This window comes from Entelurus aequoreus, linkage group LG21 (genome assembly GCF_033978785.1).
Source record: "Entelurus aequoreus isolate RoL-2023_Sb linkage group LG21, RoL_Eaeq_v1.1, whole genome shotgun sequence".
Taxonomy (NCBI): Eukaryota; Metazoa; Chordata; class Actinopteri; order Syngnathiformes; family Syngnathidae; genus Entelurus; species Entelurus aequoreus.
In genome coordinates, this window is record NC_084751.1 from 50,123,084 (window position 1) to 50,134,816 (window position 11,733).

The following is an 11,733-nucleotide window of genomic DNA, read 5'->3' on the forward strand; positions in this document are numbered from 1 at the left end:
CCAAGTTCTTGTGGTCAGTGTAAATGGTCAATGGTTCCTGAGAGCCCTCCAGCAAGTACCTCCATTCCTGCAGAGCCAACACAACAGCTAGGAGTTCCAGATTACCAATATCATAATTGAGCTCTGCTGGTGTCAGGTGACGGGAAAAGAAGGTGCAAGGGTGTAGCTTACCAGTGGTGGAGTCATGCTGGGAAAGGACAACCCCCACACCAGAGTCTGAAGCATCAAACTGGACAAGAAAGGTTGACGCAGAATCAGGATGAGCCAAAACAAGAGCAGATGTAAATAATGATTTGAGTGTAGCAAAAGCCATGTTAGCTTCTGGGGTCCAGTTAAATGTAATCTTAGTCAATGTGATCTTAGTCAGAGGCAGCACGACCCGACTATAATCGCGACTGAACCGACGATAGAAATAAGCAAAGCCAAGAAATTGCTGCAAAAGCTTCCTAGAAGTAGGAGTGGGCCAGTCCCCCATGGCCTGAATCTTAGCCGGGTCGGGTCTAAGCTGTGCAATGACAAAAATGCAACAGTCTTGTCTGTGATATTTTGTATTTGTGCACGCCTGACCAACTCTCTGCTCCTTTTCCAGATGTACATTACCAGTACCATCAAGACCAAGTCCAGCCGCCTGGCCAAGCCCGTGTTGTGTCTGGGCACGCTTTGCTCAGCTTTCCTTACTGGACTCAACCGCGTATCAGAATACCGAAACCACTGTTCAGACGTCGTTGCTGGATTTATACTTGGATCGGCGGTCGCACTCTTTCTGGTGAGAACAACCGAAGTTAGAAACATTATAAAAGATTATCGTAATATATTGTATTTTTCTCTTTAGGAATAATTTGTAGATTTTATTCGGACATGGAACTAAATTGAAAATTCAGCTCTCTGGGTAAAAGTTTTAGGTTTAGGTGGAATATCTGCTGACATAGAAGGAAGTTGCTCCTGAGAGATGAAAAAAATGTCTAATCTGCACTCTAAGGGGCTTCATGGTGTAATTGTTGTTGGCTCCTCTCGTGTCACTGGAGGAAGGTTGCCTAAGAGGAGGGAAGAGTGACACGGGAGTATAGAGGAAAAGAAGTCTTACTGGCACACAGCGTCACTTTAATCAGGGGATTGGATTGTTCCCTTTGCCAAGGTTTTAACCTGCATCCGTCTGTCTGTCAGGGAGATCCTGCAAAGAATATCAGGCTGATTTTCCTCTTGGGGAGTTTGCTTTGGCCTGCTGTCAATAAAGGTCTACACTTCATGTTAATTAACGCAGAATTTTAGCTGTCGATGTCTGACTCATTGCTGAAAGTGTCCAGGGAAGTCTTGCAAGTGAAAGGTAAAATGGATCTGCCAGTGTTTTTACAAAAGTGAAGCAGAAGAGGATTGCGTTCAAAAGAAGACACTGACAATCACAATTCGGACACAGTTCCGACCAAAGGTATCAAAGGCCCGATTATTGGATGTCTCATGAAGATTATCCAGACCGATTATCCTGTGGTGTGTTTTTTCTCGCTGCCTGATCAACAATCAGATATCATATTTCATGTTTACCTTTAAAAATGCTCGAGGAGACACAAACCCAAAGAACATCCGAGTCATGGACTTCAGGACTTCAAAGATTCGTTATTGTCAGTTTCCATACATGCAAGACCTCGGGATGAATGGAGATAGCGTTCCTCTCACTCTGGCTGGAATAACTTATATCAGCAGGCAAATAAAATGGATGACAAACACATTGGAAAATATCCAAGTGTTTAAGTCAGAGACATCTATTGACCCTACGGCCCATTGTGTCCACCCACTGCTTTGCTACGTCAGCACGACTGTGATCTTACGCTAGACTAGAGACTCCCATCAACCTGTGCTAGGCGAAGCAACAGCGAAGTGTTTTATGAAGAAATCCAATGCAAAAAGTGAACTCTCCTACAGCCTGTTTGGAAGCGAAAGACGAACAAAACAAAAACGCATGTCGATTCATTTATCCTTCCATTCCCTGGCAGTAGTTTGAATGTCTGTTAGCACTGTAGCTCACACATTTATGTTTATTTGCTAATGTGTATTTGGGATCTGCATAACTTCAAACCGTGGAGGCATGGCAGCGATATTTGTAACACAATCTTGCATTGCTTCTTACTTGCTCCAAACTATCCTTTTGGAATTTTGTGTGACGTTTTGTTGAAGTGTAACGTCAGCGGATTATACATATATGGTGGAGATTTACCCAAACATCCTTGCGGGAGTCCGCCTATTTTAATCAATCCGGCTGTGCCTCGACATCATCTTTGAAGGCCAATGCTTTGTTGTTTGTTTGCTTCAACCAGCACAAGTCACGACACAAACTTTCTGCCTCATCTGAAGTAAAAAGTGCCTTCATTTTAATTTTTATGATTCGTTGCATTGTGCCTTCAACTGTTAAGAAGTTGCTTCAGTTTGTGCAAAGATAATTTTGCTTCAACCACAGATGGATTTTCCCACAAAAAACTACTTTTAATGGCAGGCTTGGTGACTACTATTTATAGCAATAGAGGAGACAATCAAACGGTAAATAATAACAGTAGGTTAGAAATGTGTGACTGATACGTTGTTGTGTAGCTATCTTAGCCTTCTACTGTAAGACATCAGCGTCACCTTCTGCCAAAATAAAGAATTATCTTCCTAAAAACTACTTTTAATTGGATCAGTGCCCGTGTTTTGCAATGGACCAGTTAGTAATATAATATGTTATTAAGTTTGTGAGTCTTGTGAACGATTAGGTAGCTTGGGCCGTAGCTTTGCTAACAATACAGCCTCAATTGTTTACAAGGTTTTGAAGCAGCAGTGCAGTAAAAGTACTAACATTATGTAGAATAGAAAAGCATTTTATGGTTAATATACCCATGCATACTTCCAATATTTAGCATTGGAGAGTAAATGACTCGGTAGAAGTTTAACCTTAGCGTATAGTATCAGATTTGCAGCAAGGCTTTCGTACTTTCTGTCCCCGGCGTAGTTCCCTCCTTGTGCCGACAACAAACTACGGTGAGCCACTGGTCTCGCTATATCATTTGGAATGTTGTGTTGTCGTGTAAGTCATGTTACAATTAGATGGATGTTGGCGATCACTAATGTCCATATTCCATACGATTCTAGCAAAACAAAAAAACTAGTGTAGTAAACTTCTGCCAGGACGTGGACGAAAGGCTAGTCAGCGTGAGGGGGCGTGGTAAGGAGGTCATCCAACAACTCCGCCTCGCAAAACAAGCCGTATTTGAAGGCAGGCAAAAATTGGCTTGAAAATAAAGATTAAAGATACCAATGATTGTCACACACACACTAGATGTGGTGACATTTGTCCTCTGCATTTGACCCATCCCCTTGGGGAGCAGTGGGCAGCAGCGGCGCCGCGCCCGGGAATCATTTTGGTGACTTAACCCCCAACTCCAACCCGTGTTGCTGAGTTTATGGGAGGTTATGGGTCCCATTTTTATAGTCTTTGGTATGACTCGGCTGGGATTTGAACTCCAACCTACCGATCTCAGGGCGGACACTCTAACCACTAGGCCACTGATACAGGTCTATAAAACAAAATCTATGCAACATGTTGACCAAATAACCATCATTACCTGTTTTATAGACCAAAATAAAGTGTTCTAAAAATAGAAAAAACATCATAATTTGACCCTTTTAAGTTGTAACCTTGAAATAATGAAGAAGATGATTTTTTACTTCCATGTGGGTCCAACAGTTCTGATGTAGCAGATCACCTGGATTGTCATCTGCTGCCGAATAAAGGGTTGACGGACCAGCCTGTACTGTACGATCCCTGCTCTCGCAGCCGAGGAGTGACTTGAGTTATCCTAAGACTGCCAGGTCATTGCTTGTGAGTAAGAGCTCCTATTGAGCCTTTCACAGAGCTAAAGGCCGATGGCAGAAGACCCACATTTGATTAATGGGAAAATAAATCAGGAAAAGTGTTCATCTTAATTCATGCGGAGGTAATCCAACACAATCCTACAAGGAAATGACGTTAATCCTAGGACTTACTTTGGACGAGTGCTGCTTTTAGGGATATTTCTTTTAATTTAGTTAGTTCGTTGGGTGTCGTTCGACTTAAGGGTAAAATGTTCCTTTACATCTTTGATTCAAGTAAGAGTTTTCAAGGCTTCACCGTTTACTGTTTTTAGAAAAGTAGACAACGACCTGGGAGATTAAAGGCCTTAGAGGTTTGTTTCTACGGATACAACAAAATATGATATCTTCTCGTCTGCAGTGTCTGAATATGTTTAATGGGATTTTCTAAGCTGCTGCCCAAGAAACAATCTCTGTGCCTGGATGACAGGAAACACCAATAGGATGCAGATATTGTCTTTCACTATCAGAACAAAAGATTTAATGGTTAACCTAAAATAAGGTTTTGTGCAGGACTAGATAACATCTGTCATCAACACAAGTGACAAACACCCGGATTTACAGTGCCAGCTTCCATTTGTGGTGACACTTACATTGAGCTTCATTTGCTGGGTCACGTAAGGACATGGATAGCCTGTGGGAGGGTTATCTTTTTACCTTGCATTAACTTCTTTTCTTTAGAAACCTAAAGATAAACCAAGAGACGTTTCATCACAAGACGTAACATTAAAAAAAAGGAGGAATAACTTTCAAGCATGCTACAATCAAAGTCTTAAAAGGGAACTCTTGCATTTCAGGTGAATCCTAACCAGGCCCACGGTTCCACAGCATGAATCTAAATAATTGTCATTTCAAATTGCAGTTTTGGTTTTCTTATCAATCCTTCAAATGTGGAAGAAGTCAGACACATCTTTGTCGACCAATCAACACACAGCAAACCTCTGGATAGTTTCAGTACAAGGAAAATGCAACGTCTCGTGTGCCATACCAAACTGTAGCACTTTGTGGAAAATAAACTTACACTATATTAGTGGCCATTCTTCTTTTTGTGGAATGATACATTATTTGGGTGAGTAATGTTGGGACATTACACCAAGAAATGTCTTCCCCAAAGAATGTCTCATTCAAGGGGAAGAGTGGCCACCTGGAAGGTGAACAACAACAAAGTGACACAACAACGTGTTAGTGGTCATTCTTCCTAGTGCGGAATGAGACATTCTCTGGGGGGGAATGTCAGGACAATAAAAAAACACATTTATCCCTAAATAATGTCTAATTTCACGGCAAAAGTGGCCACTGACAAACTGTTGTTCCACCAGGAAGACACACAACCCGTCCGTCCATTTTCTACCACTTGTCTCTTTCGGGGTCGGTGGATTTTGATACTGGAACTCCAAAGGTCTGATACGATAAAAACTGTGGGAGAAGGAGGCCGTTAAACTTTTAGGCACTGGCTGAATCCGCATAGCAAGTCCTACTTCTACGGCACATGCAACACGCTTGATGCTAAATCCTGGAGTAGGCTCCTGCGTTACATGATAAAAGGTGAAGTAAATGCAAAGAGACTTCTTCTTACGTGTCCCACCATTGCAGGGTGTGTGCGTGGTGAACAACTTCAAAGGCGTCCACGGTGCGGCCGCTAAACAGAAGAGCGAAGACTACCGTGGCCTCCCCCTGATGACGTTCCCCCGCGTGGAGAGTCCTCTGGAGACCCTCAGTGCACAGGTAGCTGCCACAAACACACAATCTATTCATTGGCAGCGTTCCCTCAAGGCTTTCAGGCTCTATTTGCGGATACTTAATTCGCTGAAATCTGCGGCAATTTGTCCTGGTTTGGGGTTTAGTGAGACAGAAAGTGCTTTTCTTTCTTTCTTTACAAATGACTCATCAGGGCATGAGCGTACATGCATGCACCTTGTCTGCGTCTCCCCGATGAAGCACTAACACCAGCTCCTTCCTGACACTTCTCCTCTCTGCCTTCACCTCTCCCTCTCACAATAACCTTCCTCCCGTCCTCCCACGTCCATCTGCAGAACCACTCGGCGTCAATGACGGAGGTCACATGACTAAGGGGGCAGCACCGGGTCACGTTTGCGTCTCCACAGCACTTCCAGACACAATGACAAGGACGCATGTGGCGTGGCTTCGATTGCTTAACAAAATCAAACACTGATGTATTGTCTCCTTCACGCCCGGCCGGGGCAAAGTCCAACATGTTTGTGATGGTTGACGTGGGGCTTCGCTATTCCAAACAAGCACAGATTGTTTCTCCATACAAGTCATTGCCACACGGGAGGTGTTCTGTTTTCAGTTCAACAATGGTGTTTTTGCACATTTTTGTATGAGCGATGGCTGTAACCCACCTGCACACCTCTGTGTTACATCACTTCCTGTCAGGTGACTCTCCTCTGTTGTCTCTCTCCTGCGCCCCCAAGTCTGAAAATGTACAATTAGCAACGTTGATGTTGTCATTCTGTGATGTTTGTCATTTGTACAGAAAAAAAATACAATTGTTCTTTTTATGATGGTTGTGTATGAATTGACCTTGTCAGGTCGGATTTTGTAAAGATTTTTGTTAATCTGTTCAATAACGATCCTTTTGGACCCGTTTGCCTGCTGTAAACTTTGATATGTTTTGGTATCATAATCCTACACACCGAGCGCTGGATCATAAAACACATTCAGCTGCAACTATCTCCTGTACTGTATGTGTACATTACCTCATCCTGGTCATCTGCAAAGGTTGAATCGAGTTAACTGGACTCCTCTTGTTTGTTGGCAAAACAACTCGCTTCCATGTAATGAGACCTTCTTTGGGGGAGATGTCAGCACATTAGACAAACAGAGAGGTCGTTTGTGGTCGGACATGACTGCTAAATGACGGTCGGATGCCTAATTGGTGGCAAAACCACTTGTTAGTGACCACTCTTCCCACAGAATGAGACCGTATTTGGGGGAGATGTCAGCACATTAGACAAACCCAACACACATCACACAACTCTCCCGCAAAGATTGTCTCAATCCATGGAAAGAGTGGCCACTGACCAGCTGTTTTTCATTGGTGGCAAAAACTTGAGTGGAAAATTCTTCACAGTGTGGAATGAGACCTTCTTTGGGGGAGATGTCAGCACATTAGACAAACAGAGAGGTTGTTGTGGTCGGACATGACTGCTAAATGACGGTTGGATGCCTAATTGGTGGCAAAACCACTTGTTAGTGACCACTCTTCCCACAGAATCAGACCGTATTTGGGGGAGATGTCAGCACATTAGACAAACCCAACACACATCACACAACTCTCCCGCAAAGATTGTCTCAATCCATGGAAAGAGTGGCCACTGACCAGCTGTTTTTCATTGGTGGCAAAAACTTGAGTGGACATTCTTCACAGTGTGGAATGAGACCTTCTTTGGGGGAGATGTCAGCACATTAGACAAACAGAGAGGTCGTTTGTGGTCGGACATGACTGCTAAATGACGGTCGGATGCCTAATTGGTGGCAAAACCACTTGTTAGTGACCACTCTTCCATGGAATGAGACCGTATTTGGGGGAGATGTCAGCACATTAGACAAACAGAGAGGTCGATTGTGGTCGGACATGACTGCTAAATGACGGTCGGATGCATAGATTGTCTCAATCCATGGAAAGAGTGGCCATTGACCAGCTATTTTTCAATGGTGGCAAAAACATGAGTGGACATTCTTCATCGTGTGGAATGAGACATTCTTTGGGGAGGTGTCAGGACGTTAGACAAACAAATCCCTCCTTCATAGATTGTCTCATTCAACAGGAAGTGTGGCCACTGACAAGCTTTTTCACCATCAAGAAAACTCATTTGTGGACTTGTCAGTGGACATTCTTAAGAGATGTCAGCACAAACAAATCTCTCCCGCAAAGATTGTCTCGTTCCATAGGAAGAGTGGCCAAAGATGATCTGTTTTGGCGAAAACAACTTGTTATTGGCCGTTCTTCCTCGAGAGAGACATGCATTTTGTCTAATGTCTTGACATCTCTGCCCCAAATATTGTATCATTCCACACTAGCAAGTGAGCAGTCTTCCCAGAGAGACATCAGACAAACACATTTCTCCTCTACATGATGTCTCGTTACACACTAATAAAAATGGCCACTTACAAGTTGTTTTTATTTCATGTCCTGACATCTTTTGCCACAAATTGTCTCATTCCATGGGATAAGTAGCCACTAACCAATTGGTTATACACCTTGCTAATCACTCTTATCATGGAATGAGACAATCTTTAGTGAGGAGATGTTTCTTTAACGTGTTAACATCTCTTTCTCATATATTGTCTCGTTCCACACTAGTAAGAATGACCACTAACGAGCTGTTTTGCCACCAATGAGTTATTCACCTTCCTGGTGGCATGATAGCTTGTCAGTGGACACTCCTGTGGAGTAAGACATTGTTCGGGGGGAGGGGGATTCATTTGATTAATGTCCTAACATCTCTCCCCCAAAAAAGGTCTCATTCCACACAAGGAAGAGTGGCCACTAACGAGCTGTTTTGCCACCGATGGGTTATTCGCCTCCCAAGTAGCAAAACAGCTTGTCAGTGGCCACTCTTCCCGTGTAAGGAGACAATCTTTGGGCGAGAGGTGTCAGGATGTTAGGCTAACGCATACCTCCAAAGTTGTTTGACTGATGGTCAGGATGCTCGTTCACCTGCCACCATACCATCTCTTACGGTGACCACGCCCAGGAGACACACCCACTCCAGACATAAATATGGAATCTTCATACCTAAAATTTTGAGCTGTAGAAACATTTTGGGTGAAATGTAAAATGTCTTTAGCAAACAAAAAGAGTCCAGTTGCTTCAATTCAATGATGTACTTTATTTTGGTTTTTTTCTTTAGGGCAAATTCTCTTCAAAGTGTTTATGTTAGGCTAACGTTAGCCTGTACCACAACACTCCATTTAAATCCTGGTCGACAGAAACATCAAATACACTTTTGTGTTTGGTAGATTATTTTATGTCATGTGCCAACAAATGCTAAACCGTTGGGAAGCGTTTTTATTCACCTTTGAAATAATGCCCCGTCGTAAGGAACATCCATTTATGGAAAGAACAGCACAAATGTAAAATTGTTGCTCTTGACTCTTGCTTTGTGTTTTCTGCTGGATTGTTGTCTAACAACCAATCAGACGTCTTAATCACAAACCACACATTCACCAGAATTACCTGCTGTAGGACGGCCTTCCACTCCTCAACCAGGAACTGTCGCAAGTCAAACAACATGATTGTCTAGCATGAAATGGAGATTTTTGACAGTTGGCAGACTACTACATTTTATATTTAATATATTGATAGTTTAATATATTGACAGTTGGCAGACTACTCCATTTTGTATAAGCACATGTTGTGGTGTGTGAAGACTAGCGTTGGCAGGTTGAGAAGGACGTCACTAAGATTGTAGTTGTCCTGCTGGTGTGTACAAGACAACACTTCACATCAAGAGCAGACAACAATCAATCTATTAGGAGGCGCTGATTGCAATCGCATCTAATAAATGTCTTTGATTTGACATTGGAGACTAATTAGAAGTCTTTCTAATGCTTCTTTTAAAACTGCACACCGCAGGGCTGCCAACATTTCATGTTTGCAACCCGGGAGATTTTTCAGCACCCGACTGCCGACTAACAACAACAACACCCGGCCTAGATTGCTGTGGTTCATGCAAGGATTCCGTCACTTGCGCTACCAGAGAGAATTATTATTATTATTATCCTTTTACGGGAAACTATTTGAAATGGCAGGGCAACAGGAAAATGGTAGTCAGGGGGGGGGGGGGTTGTCATCCTATCAATGTCCGGCAAATATTTGATATCCACACAATGTGGGGGATTTTTAATGTTAGACTCTGCCCGAGTTCTGAGTTTGAACAGTCAGAGTCCAGGTCCTTCTGAAAGATTTCAAGGAGGACCGAACTTTTTTGTTGGAATTTGGGCTACCGTTCATAACGGAAGACATGACTGACGATGGATGTGTTTTCTTTGTCTTTTTTGCATTCTAAATATTGAATCAATGTGATCAAAAGTCTGCTTACGCCTATAAAGCCCTTAAATATACATCCAAACACCTCCATTGAGGTTTTCTATTCATGACGTAAGTACATATGTCATGTAGTAACATTTAATATTTACGTATTTTGCTCATTTTAAACATACGTGGCACATTCATCATCACATTTGCTTTTTCTTCATCACTGATTATTACTCACTGCAGACTTTATGAGAGCCAACAAACAGAATAAAAGATCACTTACTGTACAAGGTCTGTTGTCATTAGGATGTCGACTACTGGGATGTTGATATTCTCCCATTTAGATGAAGAATGTTTCATAATCCTCACAAAGAAACTAGGTAGGGGGCAGAAGGATGAACAAGCATCTTTTCGTGTCGTTCTCACCAGTTTCGGGTCCTTATTGGCTGTCAAAGTGTCCCAACTTGTTGAAATACCTACTCAGACTTCTTCTGTCCAAGTGAGAGGTATGATTTATGATCTAGAACAAACTTCCAGGGAGCAAGAAGGCAGCAGATGATGTAAACATAGGGACACAGGAATCAGAATCAGGAATACTTTATTACTTGTGATTGTGCTATAAATAGTTCGTCTGCGTCAGCACTTATAATAACAATATCACTAATACTTGGTTAGTATTCAGGTCACAAAATGTAATTGAAGTATTGTTGGTGGATTCTGAATAATTATTTATTTAATTTGAATTACAAATTCGAATGCATTAAAAAAAATCCATCCGTGGTCATGTCGTTCATAATAATTGCGAACAAAATTCCCCAAAAAGTGCAGTTCTCCTTGAACAACATTTATTCAAACAGGTCAGAGATGAAAACGACAACATTGATCTCATTCAGTGATCAGCTCTCTGCGGCTGACAGAAATGAGCCTCCATCAATAATTCTTTGTTTCCTGTATCGTCCATGCCAGGAGAACTGCTTGAGGGCCAGATGGGTTCTCACCAAGTTAGGGACCAGTCTTTGCAGGGGGGCAATAAGTCTTTGAGAAGATGACCATCAAGGCAAGTCCGAGTTTTGCCATCGGTTGATAAGAGGAAGTTGTAAATACTGCAATTCTTAAAGTTAGTGTTAAGTCTATCTTTGCTAGAATGTTCTAAGATTAACTTCAGTCTACTGCAGAATGTGACAGAGTTGGCAGCTCTGCAGACAACCTAAAACCCCCCACCATGATGCCCTCTAAAAACTGTATAGAGTTCCACTTCTTGGAGCAGACTAGCTGACCACAGGAGCTGGCAATCAGGTGCCTGATTGATTGTGGCCCTTGGAAGATCCAAACAAGAGTCAGTAGAATTTGACATCCGCACAAAGAAACTTCACCAGCCGGGCTTCGTTCCTTACTGACAGGACATGGTTTCAAAAAGTGTTTCCAATGCTGTCAAATGTAGTGGCAATAAAACAAAAATGTCTCATTTGTTTGGAAACATAAAGGAGAAAATCTCAAGTCTTGCCCAGTTTTTGTTGGATTACCTTTCCAAAAGGTGAACCCGGCTAACGAGCGCTTCACCTTTCCTCCTCGAGGTGCCCCTCCCCCACCTAGCAGTGGATTGTGACGCCATGTTGTGACTCCGTTTCCTTCTGGAAGAAAAAGGCCCAGCATGAAGAGAGAAGTCAAGATGTTTTATAAATATTGATGATTCAAAATGGTGATTCTAATTGTCTTTCATTTGAAATGCTGCAAATATTTTATTGACTTGGTTTGTTCTCAAATTAAAATAGTCTGTAGCAACCAAGTGTGCTTGTTTGTCTTCCACATTGTGTATAAAATCATGTTTTATATTAAAGTGGGTCTACGTATAA

The 11,733-nt window shown here is 42.4% G+C and overlaps 1 protein-coding gene across 3 annotated transcripts in view; it reads left to right on the forward strand.

Moving 5' to 3' along the window:
• The window catches only part of LOC133638809 (phospholipid phosphatase-related protein type 1-like), a 165,043-nt gene extending 153,310 nt beyond the window's left edge, over positions 1–11,733 (forward strand). For 2 of the 3 annotated variants that reach the window (XM_062031783.1, XM_062031782.1), the window contains exons 6-8: positions 590–766; positions 5,470–5,601; positions 11,455–11,733. In XM_062031783.1, the coding sequence (XP_061887767.1) occupies positions 590–766; positions 5,470–5,601; positions 11,455–11,499 (354 nt within the window). In that variant the 3' untranslated portion in view covers positions 11,500–11,733. Of the gene's footprint in view, positions 1–589; positions 767–5,469; positions 5,602–5,909; positions 8,370–11,454 lie in introns of those variants that run through there. The other variant, XM_062031784.1, reaches the window with a different exon arrangement.